The sequence below is a fragment of the Meleagris gallopavo genome, chromosome 2 (assembly GCF_905368555.1).
Source record: "Meleagris gallopavo chromosome 2, MGAL_WU_HG_1.1, whole genome shotgun sequence".
Classification (NCBI taxonomy): Eukaryota; Metazoa; Chordata; class Aves; order Galliformes; family Phasianidae; genus Meleagris; species Meleagris gallopavo.
In genome coordinates this window covers 38,946,272-38,972,880 of record NC_139405.1, presented here as the reverse complement: position 1 = coordinate 38,972,880, position 26,609 = coordinate 38,946,272, and the positions used below count along the sequence as shown (strand labels likewise).

At 38.8% G+C, this 26,609-nt stretch overlaps 1 protein-coding gene across 2 annotated transcripts; it reads left to right on the top strand.

Moving 5' to 3' along the window:
- The first annotated feature begins 2,981 nt into the window (after window positions 1-2,981).
- On the top strand, window positions 2,982-25,382 carry TSNAX (translin associated factor X). 2 transcript variants are annotated; one of them, XM_085219749.1, is made up of 6 exons: window positions 2,982-3,523; window positions 5,537-5,644; window positions 8,073-8,187; window positions 9,727-9,857; window positions 21,955-22,082; window positions 23,610-25,382. In XM_085219749.1, exons 1-6 carry the CDS (start codon window positions 3,502-3,504, stop codon window positions 23,982-23,984), a joined length of 879 nt encoding a protein of 292 aa, XP_085075875.1. In that variant the 5' UTR covers window positions 2,982-3,501; the 3' UTR covers window positions 23,985-25,382. The 2 variants fall into 2 exon arrangements, with proteins under 2 accessions (XP_085075875.1, XP_085075876.1); XM_085219750.1 differs by having other exon boundaries at window positions 2,987-3,517.
- The last annotated feature ends 1,227 nt before the right edge of the window (window positions 25,383-26,609 follow it).

Below are 26,609 nucleotides of genomic sequence, written 5' to 3'. Positions count from 1 at the left end.
TTGGAAGTGAAGACAAAACACAGTTGGGTCTCTCTCTTTTTTTTTTTTTTGTCAGCTGAACGTTGCAGCAAACCTGTAGGTTCTCTCAGTCCTCCTCTGCCACACACATTAACATATCAGCTAAATACGTGGTGCATTACCAAAATCTCCTGCTGATCCACTCAGAGGCTGCACCGTGGTGTATTTGCACTTGGCAGGATTTTGCTGCTTCCAAGAGAATTCCCAAATTCAACTATCCAAAAAACATTTGTGATTTTCAAACATTATTCATGGAAAGAAGAAATCATCCTCTTGATCCATCCTGCCAAAAGACTATGGGCATCTTTGCAGCCTGAGAAACGTAACAGGTTGTTGTTATAACAACCACAAACCAAATGTCCTCCCATTTCCTCTTATCAGCCAGCTGCAAAAGTCCTGTAACAGTCTCAAACTGAACATCTGACCCCAGTTTATGCAACTCCCCTGTGACGGTTTCATAAGCTTTTTGTCACTTCACTCAATTGTTTGTTGAAAGTATTCACAGCTAGATCACCTAATGCAAATAGTTCAGTATGACAGATAGCCTTATAGTTAGGCTCTCCATCTCCAAGGCAACCTCACAACTTTGTTCTAAAAGTACGCTGTGTCATGGAATAAAAAAGAAAACAATAGGATACGCAGAGATGATTCCAGCTCTAACAACCCATAATGCTACTGTGTTAGTGCTGACTTAAAGAGACATTCTCAGGCTAGTTATTTCAGCGTGGGAAGGTGTTGCAAATACAGCCTTTCTCCCCGATGTTATGTAAGCCATATGGTGTCCATGAAGAGGATGTTGTATGCTTCGCACTTAAACTTGGAACTCGGGATTTTAAAGTTTCCAAAGAGTTACATTGGAATGATTGAGGGTGTGAAGATATGGTGATCTCATGGCTTCACCATAGCACTCGAACCCTACTTCTGTGCAATTCCCTCCCTTAAGGCTGCAGGCATTGAAGAGGCTTCACTAACCTGGTTTTGAGCTGGATGTATCACACTGCTCCTGTCCAGCTGTATCTGCCCATCACAGTGCTCAGCTGAGTTGCTAACAGGCTTGGGCTTTTCTAGAGGAAGAAAGATACATTCTTTCCTTTTAGCATCATTTCAAGGTGGCCTCTGCAGACAATACTGCAGCAGTATCCTGTAGGAATGTTATTAATATGGGTTCCTACTGAGAGTAGCAGATCTCAGCAATAAAATGAATGAAGTTTCTCAATCCTGTAGTGGTTATATATTCAGTTGGTTTGCCCACTCAGAAAGACACAGATCATATGCAGTCCACTCAGTCCTGCTCTTTTTATGACCCTGAGTCTTAAAACTCGTTTTTTCCATATGAAAGTTGTTGCCAGCCTTGTCTTCAAATCTATATTATGCAATCTCTCAATGCAGCTTTAGACTCTGAGAAAACTTTGTTGTGAGGTCGTTCGGTATTTTTTTCTTGCCCTACTCTAAACCCCTACACCTTCTTTTACTATGTTCTCCTCCAGAATGTTGCTATTCCTTCCTCACTAGAAGGAGAGTCAGAGGGGTCTCACAATCAGCAGAAAGAAAGGGAAAGATTTTACAAATAATAACCTGTTTCTAAAGAAGAGTAACACTGCCACACTTAAAAGAGACTGTCTCAGGAGAAATCAGTTCTTATTGCTGAGGGATATCAAGAGCTGTTGAATATCTCTGGGCAAGTGCAGAGTGTTGCTGAATCTCAGTGGAAGCTGACACCTCCACCTCCCACAGTCAGTTGGAAACTTTCCACTGCTGGGAAACATGTGAACATCATTACTCTTTCCACTGTCCCGAGACAGCAGCATAACCAAAAATGCTCTGCTTTTTGTCCAAACGACTGCTGAGAACACAGAAATAGCACTGATGGAGGGGGGAAAAAAAGTTTCTAATAGCAGTTTTGTAAGTCTTCTAAAATCAAAGGCTGAGAACAAATGTGTGCAGGGTTAACGCTGACGCAAATCATTCCATGTTCTGATTCTGCTGCTCTGAAGGCTGGAAGCTCCCGTGCAGCTGGGAGCACAGCTATCAAAGCTGTTGTGCATCCCAATCCATGGGTCGGGCTTGAGGAAGTTCTGCTGGGATCCTCTTTGTACTCTGGCTTTCAAATGTGATTAACATCTGTTTTCTTAAATTAGGAGATTGGAGAGAGGCTTTATGCCTCTGAATACTTTTGAATGCTGCACAACAGTCATGTGTTCTAGGTATTTGGCAATATGAGGGTTTGGTGATTCTGCCTGGCTGCCTGAAGACTGCTTAGAGCTGTTGTCAAAGCTTTATTCACATACTATCTGAATTAGGTAATGTGTCACCCTCCTGCTGCTCTAATTTGGATCTTTGCATAGGAGTACCTCTGCCAACAGGACACTTTTTTCAGTGTTAGGACAGAGGCTGCCTTCTGCAATGAACTTTATACTACAAACAAGAGCTATTAGTTCACTTGCAATGTCCTCAGCACCTCTGTTGGTCACCTTGTTCTGTAGCTTACAGATTCCCATTTTGGTAAGGTGGTTTGTTTTTTTTTTCTTTTCTTCTTTTCCTTAGTTGTTTTTGTTATTTTGTTTTTGTGGTTGTTTTTTGGCCGCTAGTGTCCTTCATCAGTTGACACACTCACCTGGCATTCATGCTGCCAATAGATGTGTGTGTTTGTCGACCTGCACAGGGCTGCGCCAGGGTCAGTGTCCCCAGGCTCAGCCTTGTGGACTCAGACGCGTTTGCATCTGCTACCCAGGACAGGTCGGTTCCCGGCGTAGTGCGAGTTCCACCCGAACCTTTTCCCGTGGCCACGATGTTTATAGTCGCTCTTGGAAACGCTTTCCCTCTGTCACACTGTCCAACTGACCAACAGGTTAAAAATTATTAAGGGTGTGGAGAAAGGAGAAGCACAGACCCACGCTCACACACAAAGGCTGCGAGCGCTCCGCCGTTGTGCTCGGATGGGTCGTTTCACAGGCAGGCAGCAACTGCGGGCAGGACCGGGCACCTAGCAGCGGGACAACGCGGCTGGCAACCTGCGAGCCAGATTCCTTTCGCCTTCTGGTTTTGGGCCCATCGGGCCGCGTGTGCGGACAGCCAGAGCGGGGCAGCGGTACCAGCACCTGCCCGTCACCCTGAGGTCACCCCAGGCACACAGTCCAACCACTACGACCAGCAACACCACCCGGCCCGCCCTGCTCCGCGCTAGGGAAGCCCCCGACGGGACCTCAGCGCGGCCGTACCGAGGAGAGCCTGCTCAAAACCACGGCGAGGCCCGCGCTCTGCTCCTAGTTTGCGGTCACCGAGCCCGGTATCGCCCACCGTCTCGCCGCGGCTCTGCTCCGGGCCTCCGTTCCTGTGGCCGACGGGCCGAGAGACCGCGCCGCAGCGGGTCTTGCCGTCAGGCAGGCAGACGGGCACCTCAGCGCCGTGCCGTGGGGCCCTGGCAGCGCGGGTTGGGGGAAAGCGGCTCTACGTGGGGACGCCTGGCTCGGCGGCTGCGGCGAGATGAGCGGCAAGGAAGGTGACGGTGCGCCGCCTGCCGCTGCCTCCCGCGGGCCGGTGGAGCTCTCGGAGCCGGCGGGGAACGGGGCAGCGGGAGAGGCGTGAGGAGGGAGGACGGGGGGAGAGGACCGGCTCGGCTCGGCTGGGCTGTGTGGTGCCCCAGCTGTTCCCTCGGCCGGGCCTGTGCTAGCTCTTGCAGTTCCCATCCCTGCTGTTAAAAAACATGCAGCAAAAACTGAATGTGTTATTGGGCCTGAAAGTGTTAGGAAGTGTCTGTCAGATCTCGCCGTCAACCTGTGTGCTGTTCAGACAGAGCTCCCTCCGACCAGAAAGCAGATAATGTGTCTTTCCTTTGCTTTTTTCATCTATTTTCCTGTACTTTTCTGAAATTCACATTGCTATTTATGCAGTGGATCCTCATCTCTCTCTATTTCTCTCCAATTTTTTTGCCTCTGCTTCAGAAGGACCTGTTATTTATTTATTTATTTATTTATTTATTTATTTATTTATTTTCCTGTGAGTTATTTTGGTGTTCCTAGCATTTGGTGCAAGGCAGAGAGCTGAATGCTCTGTGCTGCTTCAAGGCTTGTGTTTGTAACATGCTCTATGCTACAGGAAAAACAAAGCCCTGAACCCACGTCCTAACAGAAAAGAAGGGAAAAATGATTTTCAGTTTCCTCTTTTAGAAAGTAACAACGCCCACTTCTGGTTTGAGTTTGGGATAATAAACAAACGGAAGCATTTTAAAATCCAGTGTTCTTCTGTAACTTCTAAGTAGCTTCCTTTCATTTGTCTTTTAAGGAAATTAAGAGAACTACACATGTACAGAAAAGTATGCTAGTATGCAAATGTGCCAAATATTGGCCTCTGCTTGGAACACAAGGCTTGCAGCTGTCATGAGAAGGAGATAACAAAGAGACGTGGTTACAGTGTGAGTGATCCTCTCCTACGTGAGGGAGTGAAGGAAGAAACAGGACCAAGTTCAAGTTGACAGTAAAAGGCAATCCAGAAGAGAGGTTTTGAGTAACGGTTTGAAAAGGGACTCTAAGACAGGAGCAAGTAAGGGCAGTTGAAGGAAACAGCTTTTGCAGGGTAAAAAGAAGCCTTTAAATGTGTGGAGTGTAAGGACCTAGGGTGCTGCACCACAGGAGGTAAATCTGGATAGCTGGATAGTGGCAGTCTGCCTAATTTATGCCTTGAGTACTTTTTTTTATTACTGAAGACCAATGACATAAGTGACAGTCACTTAGGAGAAGGAGGTTGAGAGGAGACCTTATTATTGTCTTCAAATACCTGTAAGGTGATTGCACTGAGAGTGGGGTTGGTTTCTTCTCATTGGTGACAGGATGAGGGGAAATGGCCCCAAGGTGCACCAGGGGAGGTTTAGGTTGGATATCAGGAAAAACTTCTTTACTGGAATAGGCTCCCTAGGGAGGTGGTTGAGTCACCATCCCTGGATGTGTTAAAAACTGTTTAGATGTGCTCAGGGACATGATTTAGCAGAGGGTTGTTAGAGTTAGGGTAGTATGATTAGGTTGCGGTTGGACTTGATGATCTTTAAAGTCTTTTCCAACCTGAGCATTCTATGATTTGGTAATTATTGTACAATAAACTACTACTGGTAGGAGTTTAATTTCTTTCAAGTTGAATATTAAAAAGAAAAAAAATAAAAATAATAATAAAAAAAGATGGTCTAATGCTGTAGGCCCTTTTTAACACAATAATTTCCATGCAGCTATTCCTTTACGGAAAGGAAACATAAAAGAATATGAACACGTTATGACAAAAGTAGTTGGGATCCTACTCTGGTCATCCATTAGAATTGGTAAAAGTTGTCCCAGTATTCAGTAGGAATGTGGTAGAACAAATATTGTGGACATGACAGCAGCTGCTAATAGAAGTTACCTCATTCTATCATGCAAAATATCAATAGAGCCACAAATCCTCTGAAGACAGCATTCTGACATTACGTATGTTCTGGCAAAACTAGTTTATTTTTAAATATTTTTATTTCTGTATGTTTGTTTTTGATTAATAGGATCAGGTGGCTTCAGAAAACGAAAGCACGATAATTTTCCACATGGTCAAAAAAGAGAGGAAAAAGAGAATGTTAATCCTTCTTCTCCTTTGATGACATCTTTTAAATGTAAGTAGGAATTTGGAAAGCCAGATTTTGAAAAGTGTGCACTGCGGAATTTGCTAGGAATTATGTATTTAGTGATGGAATAAGCCAACTTTCTCAAGATTTGAAACTAGTGAAACTCGTGCTTTCTACATTTAGAAGATGCCGTTTTGCTGTTTATACACCAAGGCCTGAGAGAAGGGTTTGGCATGGCTGCACCTGGCATGTGACCTGTTCCCTTTTTCATCTTGCCTCCTGTTCCCCTTTCCCACCCTGCTGAACCTGATGCTAAGTAAACTGCAGCGTTCCAGCAGGCACGGGGTGATCCGGCCCTTTAGTAGCAGGGAAATACATGACCTGCACAGATGCAAAATCTTGTCCATTGTGACAAAAGGACATGGCTGCCTTTGGGGAGGCCGAGAAGGTTCTTAACTGCTGACCATAGTTCTGGTGGTGCATGGATGACCAAGTTTCTTAAATGGAAATCTGGATGCATGGATTTATGAATTGGTAGCTGCTTATATGTGTGCTTTCTGAGAGTCTGAGTTTAACAAACTGCAGTAGGCCCTTATGGAGACCTTACTTTGTTTTGATTGCCTTTTTTAAGAACAGCTTATATTTCAGTTGTTGTTGTGGTTGTTTTTTTTCCCCCAAATAGGCAGGTGTAAACTACCCTCGAGCACAACTGTTTTCAGAGTATTTATGTCAGACTCAAATGTTAGTCAATTCAGTTTAACTCTCTCAAACTCTCTCATTAGGTAAGCCCTGACAAGCAAAAGGTGGTCTTCAGAAATGAGGAACATTAACAGATGAAGGAAGGGAATGTGATACAGGGTACAAAGCAGATCTCAGTGTAAAATTTTCCCTGCTTCACATATTATTATTATTTTTTTCCTAAGGAAGATGAAGAAATAAAAGCTGGATGACTGTTAGAGATGATGCCTTCAGCACCATATAACTTCCTTGGTGTCTTTAAACACATGTTAAAACAGCTGTATGAGTCAGCTTGGCAGATGATTAACTTTGACCCCGGCACTTTTATCTGGAATAATGTACATACACTTGTACTCTAAATTGAGTAGTGCAATTGTACTTTCAAGTTTAATTTTTCACTCTCAAATGTATCAGTTTTTTTCTTAAGAGTGCTGCTAATCTGAATTCAAAACATCCCTTATTTCCCTCCTTTCTCATGAGATCCAATCAGTAGCGTTTGATAAATTTCAGAACAGAGTAAGAGATGTAGTTCATCCTGACTTTTCAGGATTGTAGTGTTTGTGTTTCCACAGAGTTATGAAGTATTTCTTTTTGATAATTCACTGGTGGACTCAACTCACATAATTTGGTGGACACAGACCAGTCACGCATATGAAAGACTTGGAGCTCAGTAGGAGCATTTGTGCTCATGTTTCAAAAGAGCAAAAAAAAAAAACACCATATTTTTTCTCAAGGAATGGGAAATGCAGATTTTTAGCTTCATCTAAACTTTGTAAACTGCTACACTTTTCTGAGAGATACTCACTTGTTAGATCCTCTGTTTAAAAAAAAAAAAAAAAAAAGACCTCTTAGTTTGTTTTCACCATCTTCTTGCATGGACCCTTTAATGCCTCAGATAGTTATGCAGGAAATGTACTTAAACACTTTTAAGTATCTGTTAATAGTTTATTTAGTGGACTAATGGCATATAAAATGTTAATGTTGTATGTGAAACATTTGTTCACAGTTTTCACTAAGAAAACTACATATGCATCCTTTCTTTATCTTCTTTCTCGTTAGGCAGAGAAAATTTGTGTCAGTAAGTCAGAAATCTTATTTTAAATCTTTATTTTAAATAATTGGCCTCACTTTGCTATTTTTAGTTCTTAGGGATATTAAAATACTTTTGCTCAATTCTAGTTTTGATGTAAAATAGAACCTTTCTTTTTACTATTCTGTACATTTTTAAGTGTATAGTTTGGGCTGCTTAAAACAATATCAGGGTTGATGTGTATTTAAGCCTGACTTACTAAACAAAAAATTATATTAATCATGAATTTTGCTGCTCAAGACTGAAGTTTCGTAGATACGTAGCTGTCTAAATATACAGGTTGATCCCTGAAGAAGGTTTTCAGAAATCTGTGTAATTTTTGAAGAGCCAAAAATGAGAGCCGGGTTCCTGCATACTTGTAAGTCCCTGCTTGGTGCGTACCTGCACCATAAGACCTGCTGTATTTTGTTCAAAAATTATTCTGTGCCTTTGGTCAGCGTTGAGCTGCAGGGTTGCAGAGTAGCTATGGCAGGCAGGGGGCAATGGTGGTCTCCACAGCTATGTCCCGTGCAGGAGCACTGCCCACTCTGGGGAAAGGCTGATGGAGACAGGGACCCACAGCTGTTACTGTGGCGCAGGATCTCAGCTTTTCCCTTACACTGTATACTGTGATAATCATGCTTATTTCTTTAAACACTGACTCTGCAGCATTTCAGCTGGAACTCGACACCAGGCATGATAAGTATGAACGGCTTGTGAAGCTCAGTCGTGATATAACAATCGAAAGCAAAAGAACGATATTTCTACTCCACAGGTATATCAGGTGAGTCACACTGAGAGTTAAAGTGTTTGGGAAACCTAGAAACTGTCTTTCAGTGTTTGTGATTAATAGCTGAGATGTTTTGTTGAGGAAGATTAATTTCTCAAAAACATTCCTTAGCTACTGATTGCACGCACGATTTAGAGAATTAATAGATGCTGGGTCAGGATTTTTAGTTGGTTTTAATGGAATGTTAAACAGGATCAAAGTAGTAGAGTGTAACAGCAGATGAGAGCTTTTCAGTTTCCAGCAAGCTGAGAGAGAAGAGCATGCAGCCTTCCTTCACATTAGTCGCCTCTGCCGTTACTTCCCCTTTTGGGTTCTTGTAACCTCACCCTCAGTCATCAGTGCATAAAGTAGGCAGCCTGGGTTGTTTAAGAGATTTATGTGTGAAGTTTTGAACTTCTGTACGTTTTGTGTCCTCCAAAGCCTTCAAGCCATCACTGGAAGCCACAAACAAAGCAGGAAAAGAATGGGAAAATTTAGAGCTTTGTGTATCCAGCTGAATAAAATATGTACTCATCCTACATGTAACTGCTATAAACAGCTCTCTCTGTTCCTTCTCCCAGATTTATTTTTTTCCTTCTTACCTGCGCACATCTGTTGTGGTAGTATCTGTTTGTAGTTACCATAGTAGTAACATTTATAAATAGGGATTAGGAAATTGCCCTCTGTTTAACTTGGTCTTCTGTGAGGAGTTACTGCGATAATTCTAGTAACTGCCTCAACCTTGACAGTGAATAGCGGTTCCCACTGCAGAGGCTAGATGTGCTGGGAACTGGAAGAGGAAGAATAATGAGGCACTCATTTATTCTGAATTTTAGATCCCTGTTTTTAAGATACGTGTGTTATTGTGAGAATGGAAGCTTTCTGTGCTATATTTTGATTTCCCAGTCCTTTGGTTTTAGCCATTATTATGACTTTACTTTCTGAAATCTGTTTGCTTTTAAATGTTTTCTTCAGACCAGTCTATCTGTAGTCTCCACATAGCCAATAGATCTAATAATATACCATGTTGATAGTTTGAGCTGGAGGAGGAATGGTTTTAAAGTTAAACTAAACCTACATGCCAAGTATATATTGTTTGTAAATCAGGTATTTCAGCTGTTCTTTCATAACACAGTTCATAATTACTTTCTAAAAATGTATATACTTTGTGTGTTCTGTAACATATTGCAGAATAGTGATACATTTTTTTTAATGAACTTCTGCAAATACTGCTTGTTTCTCAGAGTACTCTAATGAAGCATTTGCATGTATTTTTCATTGTTCTTACTCAAGCAGTTGTTTAAAATTATTAATTAATTGTTAAAATTATTACCTGGAATAAATATCGTGCTACCGGAATGTTTGACTAGCTAATTCTGCATAATCTCTCTTTCAGAGTCTACAATAAGTGGCAATGAAAGTTAAACCATTTCTGATTCCAATATCTACTTTATTTTCTTCCTCGAAGTCTGAATGTGTATTAGTAATAGAAAACCTGTAACATTTTTCTTTTAAGTGTCTGCTCATATTCTGAAAGCTGCTGTTTCATTTCAGTGCTCCCAATGGTGAAGAAGTACTAAATGAATCTGAAGTCAAGTTAGGTGCTGTCAGACGGAAGATTAAGCAGGTTGCACAAGAGCTGATAGGTGAAGACATGTATCAGTTTCACAGAGCTATATCTCCAGGTAAATTATTTTAATATACAGAAAGTGTGCTATTTTGCACTAAACTCGATTTCTTGCCTAGCAGTGGTTCCTCTTCATGCAGCAGGTTTGAATATAGCTCATTTCTATGGTTATAAAGCAGGACACAGATTTATCTTTGTGGTTAGCTGAGTTAGCTCTGATACTGGAGAGTATCACACAGTCTTGTTAGCATTGCTGTTATCAAGAATTTGCTGAAACTGGAAAACTTTGTACCCTGACTTACACTCAAGTTGGGAGTGGTTGTAATGAATGTACTGGTCAGTTGTCTTTGACTGGGAGGAGTAGGTGCTACATACATACATACATTTACCCCAGTTGAAAAGGTTGTAACTTCAGGGAGGAAGAAGGAATGACTAGCTTGTGAAATTATACCTTAATGAATTCATAAAGTTCATAAATTAAAATCCCTAGATGAGCATTTTCTTTCTTTCTTCTAAAGACTTGTAATGTGCAGTTTGTATGTTTCAGTTTCATTTTTTTCTGCTCTCCTCTGTAAAATAGCAATTTTTACTACCATCTTTGAGACTATATGTACCAGTGCTTTCATCACTCTTGCTGACAAATGACTTTTTTTTGCTATGGAATTTGATTCTTACCGAAAATTCTTTTGCCTTGTTTATGGCAAAGTATAAGTAATATCTGTAACTGCTTCTGCTTCTTTCCTATCTTGGTCGTGCTCTAGAAGTATCTTGCATTTATCTATTTTATATATAAATATAAATATATTATTGTATGGGGCTGCTGAATCACGGCCTGAACCTTTGATTGATCACCTGAGGTGAGCAATGAGTCAGCCATGGGAGCACAGGTGAAGGCAATTCACCTGTGCTGCAGGAAGGGGTGGAGCCTGGCTCCACCTCTCCTAGACCCATTTAAGAGCTGATTGCCAGCGGGGAAGGATCTCTCTCTGGAGATCTGCTCTATCAGGAGTGAGCCCAGGACAGGGTGAGTGACTTTCTCTTATTTCTTCAACATTCTATTAGCCAAGCTCCTGGATATATATCTATACCATCTGTATATCCATTGATTAAACAATTATATAAATATAAAAATATATTATATATAATATTTGTTACATATATAATAATATTTATATATATATTTAACGTATATATATATATATATGTGTGTGTGTGTTATATATTATATATAATAGACATATTGGATTCCTGTGCATCTTTCCTTGTTCAGGCAAGAATTCTTCAGTGACTTCAGGGGATTTCAGGGGAGAGCTGCCCAGATTTAATTTTTAAAAAGTATTTTACTTTTATAAATTGGTGATAAATAAATCTGTGAACAGATGTAATTTACAAGACAATCAGTGCACAGGTAAACTTTTACTTATGTATGTGAACTTAAGGTCATCTAAGAGTGAGATGGCTCTTAAGTTGCTGTACTAGTTTTCAGTGGTTCTAATTCAATTCCACAGCTTGCTTGTGGTGGTACATTTGGTTATTCAATTCAAATGTGAGCAGTTACTCTTAGGAGAGCTGTTTACAACCTGTGTGAATCTTGCCACTCTCTGTCACTTAGTATTTTAACAAGGCAATGAAAAAAGTGGTTCAAAACAGTGTCACTACAGATGACCTTGAACTGTGAATGGTAATTGTTCAAATGTTTGGATTTTCATCTTAAGTTCTGTTTATAAATGCTGAGAATCCAGTCCTTTCATTCAGTTTTATGAATTAAGGCTTTTGAAAGCTTCCTTAAGACCTGTAAACATCTGAATAATCTGTGAAGCTCATAGACAACCTGTGACTCATGTAGTATTCTTTCTATCTATATAACAGCATTATTTGAGGCGTGCAAATCTTTGTGAGACCTCATGCTGCTGCAAGCTATCAGCTTTGCCACATGGGCAGTTACTACAAGGTAACCAGCTCCCACCTGTTGGTTGCTTCACACGAGTTTCTCCTAATTTCTTAGTATGGGGCTTAGCATGGGTGAATTCACTACTTCTGTTTTTACTGAGGGGAATCTTGGCTGGAATTATTGCATTTATCTCAGATGTAATAAGAGCATGCCTACAGGGCAGACACGGAAACGTGTGGTAAGTTCTGCACATACCCATGTCCTATAAAGTAAATGAACAAACCTCTTGCTAGCATTCTACTTACAGTTTCTTTCTTCTGATTAAAATAAAAACAGTAGATTTTAGTTTTTAAATAAATACTTCCTTGCCAACCTGAATAGAGTTTTATGTAAAAGATATGTAAACTTAGTTTATTTTCAGGTAGTTATTACTAGCTTAACAAGTTTCTGTTCAGGTTTGCTTTGTTTGATAAGCACTCATACAGTTAGCTGTGCTAATTCACCTTTACTGATTTGTGACTTACATAAAGATACCTATTAATATCAAAATGGACCAGAATAAGCTCTTCACAAAACAACTGGAAATACCGTCAGCTGCAATTCAACATTTCTCAAACTTTTCTTCACTGTTTTAAATATCAGACTTTTAAAATAACAAAGATATGTCCGTCCACTGTAGAATAGGTTGGATATAGATTTGTAGTAGAAGAAATCAGTTGTCTGCTGTCTATGTATGATGATTCAGTGCCTCCACAGCTGCAGAGCTTTTATATATGTAGTATATCCCCAACACTTGCATGTGGCTTGCAGTGAAGTGAGACTGTAGTAGAATTACAAAATAACTTAGTAGTCTTAAGACAACTAAGGAGAATGAATCTACTGACTTCTCTAGGTTTAAAAAATGAAAAGGAAGGCAAAAAGGTATTGGAGCATTAGATCATGAAGAGGAATAGAAGAGTAGAAGCGGGCTTTGCTGTCTGTTTTTTTTTGATCAGGTATGCATACAAATGCCTGAAACTTTGCAATTTTGTGGACTAACATAGAAGATACAAAAATGCAGCCCTTCCATTGGATTTTTCCTTGTAGGTTGTTATTGACTGGAGTTGGACTGTTTGGGTTAGAAATGGAAATGGTTGTGCTTTCACCTTTGTCGGCTCTTTAGATATCATGAATCAATGGCAAGTCTGGAATCTCCTCAGTTGTATAATACTAACTAGCCCAGAGATCTCACAGTTGTTTCTGTAATTAGGTAGTTCTTTCCTCATTATAAAATATATATTGTATCCAACTGTATCCAACTGAAGTACAGTGACCTTCGTTCCGTTTCTGTAGGTCACCTGCACGATTTATTGACTCATAGAATGGCTTGGGGTGGAAAGGACCTTGATGATCATTTAGTTCCAACCCCATGCTGTGGGCAGTGTTGCCACTCATCAGCTCAGGCTGCCCATCCAATCTGGCTTTGAGCACGTTCAGGGATGAGGCATCCCCAGCTTCTCTGGGTAGCATGTGCCAGGGCTTCACTGCCCTCTGAGTAAAAATCTTCTTCCTAATACATTATCTAAATCTCCCCTCTTTTTACTTTGAAACCATTTCCTCTTGTCCTGTCATGATCTGCCCATGTAAAAAGTCAGTACTTAAATTTTAGCTCTTCCCTGCGTAGGTGGAGTTTGTTTGCTGGTGCCTGTTATGCATGTTTTGTAAGGGAATGTTAGAATATAGGAGTGTGTCACTGAGAAGACAGATTGCATTTAGGCATTGATTATATGAGCTTATGTCTATGCCAAGTATGAAATGCAAACTTGTAGCACAAACATTCCTCTCACCTTGTTTGTTGAATCTTCCACTCTTCCGTTAGTTATTGGGATGGAAAAAAGGGTTGCTTAAAGACTTGTAGATTTTGATGCAGCTGGCACTGGGATCAAGGTGACAGATGTGAAGATGGTTGCTGTCAGGACCGTGAAGCTGAGGTAGAAAACCTAGAAGCATGAGGAAAGAAGGAACAATTAGATAAAGAACAACTGTGAGAGGGAATACTTTATCCCCCCTGACCGCACTGTTTATGAAATACTGTAATTGTAAGAGAAAACACTGATAAGAGTTAAGAATGTTGCTTTTGGTTTTGTTTTTAAGTCTAGTGATTTTTAATTGTTGCCTTGCTTTTTTCACAGTGGAAAAGTTTGCATGCCTTTCTGAAAACAAATATAATTAGGAAAAGTGCTAGATTGTTTAGGTATTTCCTGAAGCTGTAAGTCTTGACTTTCTCTTAGTGTTCAGATCTGATTTTGTGTTCTAAAGAATTTCTGGAGAATTTGTTAAAGCTGTTTTCATGAACAAAAACATTGCAGTTGAAGTGTGGTTTTTTTCTTCCAAAAAGAATAAAGAAACGCCTGTGTCCCATATCTCAAAAGCAGCATGTCCAATTAACCTCAAACTTCCTAAAAATATTCTCCTTTGTCTTGAAACCAAACATGAAACATCCTCCTGTTCCCCACCCTATGTCTCTCTGAGTAAAAGGGATCAAAACTGGGCTCGTAATGGAAACTGCCGTCGCAGCCTCAGCTAAGGAGTCACGACTGTCTGCATCATAAAGCTGCCTAATACATATTTTATTCAGTATAATAACTGTTCACCTATAAATAGAACAGTGCTATGAGTATAATGCTTGGGAATATTGTTTTCCACTTGTAATTGTTAAATGCTTTTTTTGGGGTTACTCCAAACAGTTGTTCTTTTGACTTGAAGATAAAACAATTCTGGCAGAGCACTAAAGGAGTTTCATGCTTTCCCTCATTAAGATTAGTGCTAATGGCACGCAGGACGTTTCCCCAAAGGACACTTGCATGAGCTCAAGCACTGAGTATAGCACTAATTGAACAACAACAAAAACTGATGACTGTTTTCTACACGTTTCTTAACAGTACAGATTGTCCCAGGGGATGATTAAACAAGCAAACAAAGAGATACTGAAATAATGAAGTCTTTTTTTAATGTGGACCTCTTCATTTGTTATGTTAGGACGTTCAGCTTTGTTGATATTTTTAAAGCTTTACTATTTGTAATATAGAATTCCTACTCTTTGCCCCACTTTGCAGTGTATACCTTATATATCCTGTGAGGAAATGTGTACTGTTTCTTTAAAATTCTTGAAAGATGCTATGCAAGAAAAGGGCTGAGAGAGTTTTTGAATGTATGAAGTAAAGGGAAGAAACTTTTCAGGATTTTATATGTGTAGTATTATATTATTTATGAAAACCTCCAAAAGATTACTGTAAAATACAAGCAAAGGGCAGGAAAATGCTGTATAAACTTTGAAGACAGAGTATGCTCTGAACATTTTAGGATCTATGTAGGTATTCCAAGTATGACCTACATGTGCACTGCAGAAATGCAAAACTCGCATATTGCAGGGGGGAGCTGTGAGTCTGTGGTAGGTTGGCATTGGGTGGGAATGAATGGAGCACCTTTCTAACGTGGCTTATTAACTGAAATCTCTAACTGATGGAAGCAAGCCTTGCTCAGTTTTTGTCCCTTAACAGCATGGGATGGGAACATGTGTGAGAACTGTAAGGGTGTGAAAGTGGTAAACCATTTCCTATAGGAAACCTTGACAGCAATCTAAGAAGAGCGATCACTTAAGCTGCGTGTAGGTGTCTTTACAATGAGGTCAAGATTTTGCTAGGGACGAGTGTAGGTGTGGCATTATCTTTGCAGCTGATAGCTGCACGTAGCTCCTCGTATGGAATGAGGAACCCATATTTCTTTTGGGGCTTCTTTGCTAATACAGTGTAGAGTGATGATAACAGATGTAACTGGAACGCTGTTGGCTGACCTTTCTGTTTGCTGTGTGTCAGTACTAGCAGTAACAGTGAATGGAGTGGGTTGCACAGAGGAGCTCATTAGCTCTTTATCATGTCTGCACTTGCTCTGAATGGGATTAGATGATGAGGCTGTAAAATGTCAGCACCTTGTCAGAACTACTGCCCTGCGACTGCTTCTGCTGATGTTGATGCGGGAAATTCTGTGTAAAAGTTCAACATTGACGCAGTGGATTTATCTTGTGCAGACACTATTTATGTTCTGAGAGAATGTTATAATGTAGCTTATTTCTGTCTCCTACCTTATGCCATCTGAAGTCACTTCAGGATTCTTACCGTGCTGCAATAAATTGCACTGTTGGAGTGGATAAAGCAAACTGTACTACCTTTTCCTATATATGTATTTGTAAAACAAAGCTAGGGTCAAGAACAATTACATACCTCTGAAAAAGAACTTTTTATTTTTTTTTTGATCTTACAATTTAAAAACTGTAATAAAGTAGGTGACATACAGAGGAAAAGCTTTTTACTGCTTAAGGAAGGGTATCGTGAATTGTAATCATCTCACCCAGGAAAATACTTTAATACATCTCAAACTTGAAAGGAAAGCTGTCCGTGGAGGAAGCAATCAGATTTCTGCAAGATGGTGGGAAAACATAATAACACAGGAACAGGATGTAGCTAAAGAATTGAGTTCATCTCTTTGCTGTTGTGGGTGAGAGGTAAAACGCCAGAAATGGAATCAAAGTTTCCTGATTATACTGAAAAATTAATGGAATTTGCAGTGTAGAAGCCAATATTTATCAGATATAATTTTGTTAATTTCTGTTTTCTTACTTTGTGCATTTCTTTGTTCTTGCACAGCCAAGAGTGCCAACAAACTATAAAACTGATTTTCAGTAAGTAAATTGCTTGTTTGAAACTTGCTGTTTTATTTTACTATTCTTGGACTATTTCTAGCTCATGCCTATTTTCTAGGTTCTTCTAAGGAAGGTGAAAAATCAGTATAGTAACTGTGCTGGATTTAGCAAGTAACCGTAGTACATCCCTCAGATATTAAAGTGGGGACAAAATAAAAGGTTGTGAACTTATTTTCTACAGTGTCTCCTGCAAGAAAACCATTGTCTATTTGTACACTTATTTCTAAAATTAATAACATAAGAAACTCAATTAAATTGATCTCTACAATGCGAGAATAAAGCTCTCTGCAATTCTCTGTGGGGTTTTTGTGTCTGTTTGAGAAATAATTTAACTGTAATGGGCACTTATGCCTATTAATTAGTGAGTCTGTATTTGTTTCTTTAGTTTTGAGGAACACAAACCTCTGGTTTACCTTTCCCCTAGCTGTGGTGTGTATGCAGCTTTAAACTAAGTGCAAACAATGCTAATGCTTCAGCATCTGAAATTTTTCACTTACACATACAGCTGGAAAGGAACAGAGCTGCAGGATGATGATGGATGCGTCACGTAGCAACTGACTAATCAATAAAACATTCAGGATTTAATAAAAGAAATTTTCACCAATTTAATGCTTGATTTGATTGTAAACCAGCTTAGATGAATCGTTGCTAGATGCAAATATGTTCTGGTTTCAGTTGCTGCCTTGAACTGATTAGAGATAAAATGCATACAGTATCTTTTTCTGACAAATATTCCTATATGAGCTTGCACTGATTGTCAAAGTGATTACGAAACTGAATTATTAAAATGGAGAAGTTTATCTGGAAATGGACTTGGATGTGTTTTTCTCTTCTTCAGTTCCCTTTAAAATTCAAAGGCTGTACATTGCTCTGCATGGCATACATACATAGACATGGCTCCATGTTGAAAGTATTACTCAGTGAATAGAAATAGCAGGATTTTTTTTTTATTTCGTAAGCTTTTATGGACATTAGCTCTGGTGCTTTTATTTGTATTTGTTAGTTATCCCCATTGTATAAAATATGTTCTTCAGGAGTAATTTGAAGCCTTTTTCATAGCAGTATCCAGATGGTGAGTGTGTCTGAGTATAGTTGGCTTTACAGCTGGCTTTAGAATCTTTCTGTAAGCTGTTAGAAAATTAACCTTTTACTTCATACTTGCAATCAACTAAGCACCTGTTGGATTGTTTCATAGCCTCAGTTTTAATTACTTCAGTTTTTACCATTTCTGGATGGAAAGAACTGTGAATCTAGAAAATGTTGCTGCATATGTAGACAAATTGAAATGAGTGAGGTGTGAGTTGTCAATTTCATCTTAATAGGATGGTAATGATGAGGTATGATTATTTTCTAATTATCATTTGTTTATGAATACATTTAAATTTATTGCTTGCACTTGTTTTGGTTGGTGTATTTGGTTCATTTAGTTATTTTACCAGTTCTCATTGATCAGCAGTCTTGTAGAAGTGGGTTCTTCTCATTCTACAATCTTCCTTGTGTTCTGTAGAGTTCATTGACAGAAGGTCTCTGGTTATCTTTGTTTTTTTCTCAGTTTGGGTTTTCCACAACAATTTGACTTTTTTTTTCTTCCTATTTTTAAGAGAGGGTAACTTACTAGCCTAAGTGTGTAAGGTAGGGCTGTCACTATGTTGTTTTGATTTGATGATGAATTCACAATAGGGTAGCTTCATGTGACTTGCCCTAAAAATAATGTGCTGCACCTGTACTGCTGTAACTGTATGCTTTCAGACAGCCCTTTTGGTGACTGCTGTTGGTTTGTGATTCCTATTTCATGGCTTAGGGGAGAGCTGGGGAAGGTAACAGAGACTGTCTGTGTGAGCAAAAAAATGCAGGTAGGGAGGAAAGCAAGAGGATGAAGGAAGAGAAGGAAAATAACTTGAGAAGAAATAGGGACGAATGTCGTTCAGGAAACTGACAGATAGTGTTGGTGTTGCTAACTTCAAGACCTGAAAGGCATGGAACCCATTTCAACCCATTTTTAAGTGTTGAACAGATACTTCAATGAAAAAATCCAGTAAATTAAATGTTAAGAGACATTTTCCCCTTCTTTGATCCATCATTTCAGCACATGTGTGCATATACATCTTAAGTAGAATTAGATTGTATTTACCTTAATCTGACTCCTCCAGTTAAGGGACTGTTACCCATTTTTGAAATAGAACCATCTTTTCTTTCCTCTTACACTGTCATTTGACTCTTGGAGAGAGTGTTCCAATGAGTTGAGTGAAGAGACTCGATTCCTTGATAGTACAATATTAGTTTTGTTGTTTTTTTCATTGTTTTAGGTAGATTGCTTAACTGTTACTTCTCAGAGTCTGTATATAGAGATGAGTATTATCAGATGATTCAACTGGAAAAAAATTGCACAAACTTTTAGGCACGAAATTTCCTTCTCAATAGGTGTGTGCTGAGAAGATACCTCTGTGTAACTTTCCAGTTTGTATGCAGAAAATATATTTTCAAAATATAGAAGGAAGATATTATGTGTGATGGTAGCCTATCCCTATACAAGCTATTTATATAGAATAAATATAATAAGATATCAAAATACTTAACTTTTCTGTAGTTTCACCATTCTAATTTTAAGAAATGCTAGTGGAAGTAACACCATGCTTTTATTTGCAGTTTCCACTGTGTGTTCTAAGAAAAAAAATGCATAAAAACAGTTTTACAAACTATTACTGGCAGCTCAATCTGTAAATAATCAAGTTTTGGAATAAATCCAAAATAAAAGCATGAGGGGAAAGGTACTGTTGGAGAGTGTAGTGAAATGGGATGGAGCTTTTCACCTTGGGGATTATTTGCTGAACATAGCGGATGTCCTTCCGTTAAGCTAAAACATAACATTGAAACATTCTTCTACCTGCATATAAAAACACCTTCTTTCAAGGTCTTGGGTCGCTAAAAGGTTATGTTGCAGCTACTTCTGGAAAGACTTAAAATATGAATATTTTTGCAAAGGAGTTGCTACCAGTCTACTTGTGATGCTATTAGTGTCGCATAAGGTTTTGTAAACTTACTGAAGTAGATTCCCAAACTGCGCAAGGTGAAATGACAAACCAGAATGTGTGTACAATATTCATATAGTGGTGTTAAAGAGAAGGGAGGAAAATAGTGGAATAAGTCAGCTTGGATTGGAAAGGAGGAGGTAAAAATGTGCATGTATTTGTGTGTATGTGTGTATATATATGTGTGTGTGTATATATGTACATATATATGGAGAGAAAGGAAAATAAACACATATAAATACAAAAATGAAAGGAGGAACCAAACCCTGAAAAAGGACATAATGTTTGTGGAGGAGTTAAAGTGGAATGAATTGATGCTGGAGAGTTAAGATTGATCAGGAAAAGTGTGTATTGGAAAGGTTTGAGAGCTGATTTGATCACTTTGAGAACTTGGGTAAGTGCCACATTGATTCTTCATATCTGATAGTCTTCTCCATAGATAGGAGATTCTCACGGATGTTGTCATATTAAGTGCTGTGGTATTGGGTAACTTACAGCTTATCCATAGAAAAAGCCAAAATGTCGTAATGAATTACTGGTTGTGTTACATCAGCAGAGTAACTCAGTAGAAGAGGCGATTGAATAAATCTTCCTCTCTGCAACTTCTGATGTTACTAATTTTGGAAAATCCTGAGAGCTTTTCTTTATTATTCCTCCGTGACTTCTGCCCAGAATGCTTCACCCAAACTCAGTTGATTAAGCTATTGCATTTAATTGGCCTTGCAGTTCCCTGTGTACAAGAAATGAGTGTGGCTCTGGTTGCTGGATCTTATTCTACTTTTCAAGCTACTGCTGTGTAGGAGCATAAAGGGTGCAAACTGAAATGCCTTTCTGAGTTGCCTTCACTCACTTCGCAAATTAATATTTCAAAGGAAGAAATGCAGGTCATTCATTAAGCTTTTTTGATTGTAACATGAAAAGCATTTTCTCTTGAGGTCTCCTCTAGTTTTCTGGGGATCATTCTGCTTTCCTTTGTTACTCAGGCCTGTGTTCCCTTCTTATTGATTTAGACTTTCTCTTTGATCCAAATGAAGCCTAAATTTTCTGCTGCCTAGACATCTCTTGTAGGCTGAGATTCTGGCCCTAGAGTGGTCAGTTGGAGTTTTTAAGATTATTCCAATGGAAACAGGATTCTGCTGCTGGTTACCTTGGGTACCTCCATATTTTTTTTTTTTTCACTTGACATATTGGCAGAGCTGTTGTCTATTCACGGATCTTTTCAGTGTGTTACAGCAATGTCACCTCTGAGCTTCTCTCAAAGTGAAACCATCCCCTTAGAATTGTTCAGTTCTTCTGCTAAGATCTTTCATGTTACAATATGTTCCTTTAGCTTCCTCTTTTGGCTCTCTCTCTGCCCCTTGGTCAGATACACACGTATTGTTATTGTCTTTAAAACTTTTTAGCTTAATCCTGCCATGGCTGTTTGCTCCAGATTCATTTCTGCTTTTTATTTTTCCACCATCAGTGCCAATTTCACATTTGTGCTGAGGAGCTTTTCCCACATGCTTCCCCCAGATTTGTCCTCTACATATAAGGAAAAATTAATAGAACCTACAAAGCACCGTCTCAACATTCAAGCTGTATTTTTGATCTCACTTTTGCTAGTAATGCATACAGAAAATTGCCATCTGCTGAGTTGATAGTGAGAGGTAATTGTGACAGGTGGCTGCAGATGGCATATAAATCTGGTACAAGCTGTATTTGTTATCCTATCTTTTATTTCCCTGCTGGCACACCTTTTGTTCTTCCGGCATGCCTTATTTTCAGAGTGTAAGTTCTTGATGATAGGGCTGTCCTTCGTTGTATTCGTCTTGCCAAACACTGCAGTCTTGTCTGGCTTATAATTATTGTTATTAGTTTTTGGTCTGGATTTATTTGTAAGAAAATGTGCTTTGTCCTGAAAGTGAATTTCACCTAGCCTGTGTCTTTTAAGGAGCCTATTCACTAATTCCTACAAAACAAAGAAATGGGAAATGAAGTTTTAAACAGACATTTTCTGTTGCTAATAACAGATTTAAAGGAAACATTACCTGCATTTTGTGGACCATCTGTCTTGTTTTTGATTTATCTGCAATCTTTTTTTTTTTTTTTTTTTGCATTGTGCCCCGTGTTTGTGACCTCCTGTAATAATCTACGCTCTCCATCATATAAATGCAATGCTTTAGAAGCTTCCTTATGGGGAGCAACTTCTCAATATGTTTCTGGGAGTGAGTAGCATGATACTTTCTACTGATATACTGAAGGATCTGAATGAAAAATGCACTTGGAGTGAAAACTTGAAAATGTTGATCTGCTGTTCTTTTGGTCTCATATGTCAGAAGTGTGCTATGTTAAATAACTTCAGTGTTATTTCTGGATTACGGTTTTCACTTTCTGCTAGTAATCTTAAAATAGTTTCTCATACAAATTTTCAAAAAAAAAGTAAGCAAGCAATGGGTCATTGCTCTAAAGTTTGAATCATTTGCTTAATAACTTTTGTGTTTTTTTTTTTTTTCAGGACTTCAAGAATATATTGAAGCTGTTTCATTTCAGTATTTTATCAAAACCCGATCTTTAATTAGTGTTGAAGAGATCAACAACCAACTAATATTTACAGCAGAAGATAGAGAAGAAACAACGAACATGGTAAAAGTTTTTCTCTTCTCATATGACATATCTTTCTGGAATGGTAATGCAATGACTGAGCTTAGTCATACTTCTGGCATTTGATTAAATAAGTTCAGTTAATGGAATGGTATTAGATATACATGTGGGCTTTGACTCAGTCATTCAAAACGTGCTTTTTATTCTGAGAAGAGGGATTTTTAATGTCTGTGTTTGTATCTGTAACGTCCACCAGTGTATAGTGGTATAGCAAAAGTTGGAGAAGACTAATGAATTTGAGACAAAATGAAATCTTCCTACCTCATACTAAGCTAATTAGGGCAGGCACTCTGATTAGCTTCTGTAAGTATTCATTATATGTTTTAGCTTGGTAATTTGTAACATTCCTAGGCTTGCTCTTTATGTTTTCAGGGGACAAACTCATTTATTCTTGTATCTTGTCCCTCGTGTTCTATCTGCTGTTCCTTGACGTGGCCATATCTTTACCCTGCCCTACACAGAATAATTTGCACAGACACTACTGCCAATGACCACAGTAAACTGGGCACATTTTGTACATGGGGCTCAGAAGCTGGCTGTGATAAAGTATAGAAATGGTCATGCAGTGCACATGCACTGTACAGTAATACACAGCACAAGTGCTTTAGAGACTATTTCTGTTGGAGAGATTCTGTTCTACAGCACTCTTTTTTTTTTTTTTCCTTATTCTTTTAGTAAAATATTTGTAAAGAAGTCAGGTTTTCAGCTTAAGTTCACTTTTTCTTACCTACAATGGCATTCTTTTTGCAAATAGGGAAAATGTTATTGATGTCTGCATGCACACCTCTGACCTGATTGGCGATGTTTGGGTGGGAGTTCTCATGTGGGAATAAGGGGATAGAAGTACACCTGTGCTGTCTCCCATATCACCAGTATTTTGGAAATCAGAAATATTGTAGCTTGAAGAGCAGATTTGTCACTTGTGATTTTTTTCATGAATACTTATTTAGATATTTTGATGAATTCAGTTGATATAAAAACAGATCTGAGAGAAATCCACTTGTCAGCTTCTCCTAGAAAGCATTTTGAAATTCAAGATATTGTTACAAAATGATGTGATTTGTTTTTATAATGCAGGCTCTCATTGTTTCTCGAATGTTTGTGTTATCTTTGGACAAGACCATTCAATTAAAATTTAAATCCATCAGGCTGAAGTCTGCAAGCCAAAAAAAAAAAAAAGGCAAATGCAAATAAATGTTGATACAAAAAAATGTTTATTCTATTTACATATAAAAATCGTAGAAGCATGATATGTTTGATATGTTGATCGTGCTTTTTAGAGAGGAAGTTGCATCTCGATGGAATGGATACTTTTATATCTTACAGCACGCTGGAGGAAGGATTAGTAAATAGTACTTCTGAAATCAGGCTGTGGAAGTGCCATACACTAGAATGTTTGTAATTCCTATTGCTTTACAGTGCATTAGGTAAATTAGTGTGCATTTGAACCATTTTAGACTGTCTTTTCCATAATTCTCTGAAAGGGACTTTGCTCTATTCTGTCCTCAGACTTCCAGTTCCCAGGATAAACAACCACGCACTTGGAGCCTGAAGGTGACACCTGTAGATTACCTGCTGGGAGTGGCTGATCTAACTGGAGAGCTGATGCGACTGTGCATCAGCAGTGTTGGAAATGGTGACATCGACACACCTTTTGAACTGAGCCAGTTCTTACGTCAGATTTATGATGGTTTTACTTTCATTGGCAACACTGGACCTTATGAAGTATCTAAGAAACTGTACACTTTGAAACAGAGTCTGGCAAAAGTAGAGAATGCCTGCTACACATTAAAAGTACGGGGCTCTGAAATCCCAAAGCACATGTTGGCTGATGTGTTTTCCACCAAAACAGAATTGATTGATCAAGAGGAAGGTCTTTCTTAAAAAAAGGAGACTGTCACAACCCAGAAGAGGAGAGGACTTACACAGAGAAATCTTGTTAGTTATGATTTTTAGGGTTTTGACCCTCTCAAAGCTTTTTAGGTAGAGACGTTTTTAGTTTTATCTACGAGAAGATTGTTTGCAATAATAATTTGTAACCAAAAATACTTTTTATGGTGTGCAAGACAACAAATGTTTGACTTTGTCCTGCCGACATGGAATTTCCTGTATTGCTCCATTGTATCCTCTTTCAGAATGACCAAATGTTCCACTGCATTTTGCACCAGTGACTGTCAGGAGTGCCAGTCACCTCGAACAGGTGTGGTTGCTCTTATCACTAATTAGCACTGGAAAAAAAATGGTTAGGTATACTGGTTGTTCAGCACTATCCGTAGGTTTTTGCTGAGCTTTGTTTTCTGACTGTTTGGATTCTATCTTCACATTCTATCTAAAATAGTGCACCTATGTGTGTAAAAGTTCAAGCTTTGACTTGAAGCTGAGGTGGTCTTGAAACTAAAGCTAAATCAACTTTTCTCCAGTTGGTAATGAGGCTAATTGCACCAGGCATGTATTCCTGTGTACTCATCATTCTGGAACTTTGTTAAAATTGAGCTCTGTTTAAGTTACACAGATTCTTTAGATATTTTGATATGAGTTAGAAAATCATTTAAAAATGTGGAACTTAATGGTTTACATTTTGGTACCACATTTTAATGCAGAATCTGCCATTTTTGTAGACAAAAGCAGAAGAAAGACCTGCCAACTACGCTTTACACACACAAATTGGTTAAGGCTAGAGCTTCTTCAACAAAACCAATGAGGCTTTTTGTGCTGGAAGTCTGTTCTCTGTTGTTTGTGCTGCCCTGAGGACCTCCAGTGGGGCTGAGCTGGTATAAGTTTAGAAAGGGCCAGCGAAGCTTTAAATATCTGTTAGCAGGAACTATATCATGTGCATGTTCCTATGGAAAGGAAATTGCAAACAGAAATAAGACAGACGTTCTGACTTCCAGGTTTATCTTTGAGGTGGGTATGTCACCGCTGGCAAAAAATCAGGGCTTTCTGCCGGTGTCTGAAGTTATGGAAGTCTGATAATGTACGTTATGCTAAAGGAAAACAGATAAAACAACATGATCTTTAGACTCCAGGAAATAGGCCTCCCAACTGCAATTGAAAATACTGCATGTTTTTTATTTTCACTTCCATATGCTGTGATAGTGCCAATATTTTTCCCATGAGCATGTCCTGAGTAGCATGGATCATCTGATACGTGGACAGGAATGGGTAAATATATTTGTCACATTTTTCCATTGTTTCCACATAAAGCAATATGTGGTGGTGCTTTATTTTCTCCCTATTATTACTTTTTTTTATTATTTAAGCAATAAATTCTGAAAGCAGTCACTGCCTGGATGTTTGTTTGTTTGTTTTTTGCTGTTTAGTCCTAGAGGTAAGTAAAGGTGTGAGTTTCCCTCTGATGTGCAGAACTACTTTCTCAGCCGTTTTATTCAGGGAAGTCTAATAAGTAGCGAGGTTTGAAACATCATGTGATCCTCTTGAGTTAAAAAAAAATAAGCAACAATAAAAAATCAGCAAGGGATTCAGATGGGAGAACAATTTTACACTAGTGTAAATCTGCAATGGTATGCAATTTTTTTCTCCTTGTTTTCCTTTTTTTTTTTTTTTTTTAGAGGGGTGAGGGGAGAAGTGAGGAGGAGTAAGTGAAACCTATTCATAAGGAATCCTTTCAAAAATTTTTTTGTTAAGTTTACATATGCATTTAGTATTCCACTTGAAGCAGGTGCAAGAGTAGTGCTGTGTCTTTTGGCACTGCTAAATTTACTGCAAGTAATTGCAGGAAGACGTGTATGAGTTGAAAACCTATTGTATTGTTATTAGATGTATTGTCTGATGCTAAACAGAGGGCTGTATGTTGTCTGTCCCAGCAACTACTGGGCAGAAGCTGAACATTTTCATGTCACAGTTTGAAAAGGGATGAGATGAGTGACACTGAAAGCCTGCCACAGAATGAGCACACAGCAGTCACTGCCGCAGTCAAACAACTGTTATCCTTGTACAGTCATTCATGATTATGAAATTACAGATGTATAACAATTGTATTTTTTAGCAGAATTTGGAGGTTTCTTCAAAGAATATGTTTTGATTCCAACCTTAAAATTTCATTAAGGCTAGAGAACTTCTTAACAGCAGATGAGATTTCTAAATTCCTTTAGGCTGCCTGTTTATAATCAGAAGCCATAGTAATTCCTAATAGGGAGGAAAGTGTGTGTGTGTGTGGTGTATTAGAGCAGCAGCACAGATGGGAAATAGCTAGCGGCCTGCAAACCTCCTGCTCAAGGAAATATTTTCCCCAAAAAACAATTAGACTGTAGCTATTTGGAAAGTGACAGACATTCATCAGCAAAACAAGTTCCTAAACAAGCAATGGCAGTTTTCCCATTTCTTATCCCATTGCTCTGTGGAGCCATTGATATGCTTGGTCTATAGCCAGAGCAGGACTACGTCATAGCAGATGTTTCACGGGGGCAGCTCTGTGTACTAAAAACCATCTGCCTTTCTGAAATCTTTCTCAGAGGTGATATTTCTTCATGCTTGACTTTTGTCCTGGCT

What these genes read in the sequence shown, in the direction of transcription:
- TSNAX (XM_085219749.1), top strand. Translation starts at nt 3,502, where the DNA reads ATGAGCGGCAAGGAAGGTGACG. An exon ending in GAGCGGCAAGGAAGGTGACG is followed by an intron (nt 3,524 to 5,536) that starts GTGCGCCGCCTG and finishes TTTGATTAATAG; the next exon opens with GATCAGGTGGCTTCAGAAAA. An exon ending in CTACTCCACAGGTATATCAG is followed by an intron (nt 8,188 to 9,726) that starts GTGAGTCACACT and finishes GTTTCATTTCAG; the next exon opens with TGCTCCCAATGGTGAAGAAG.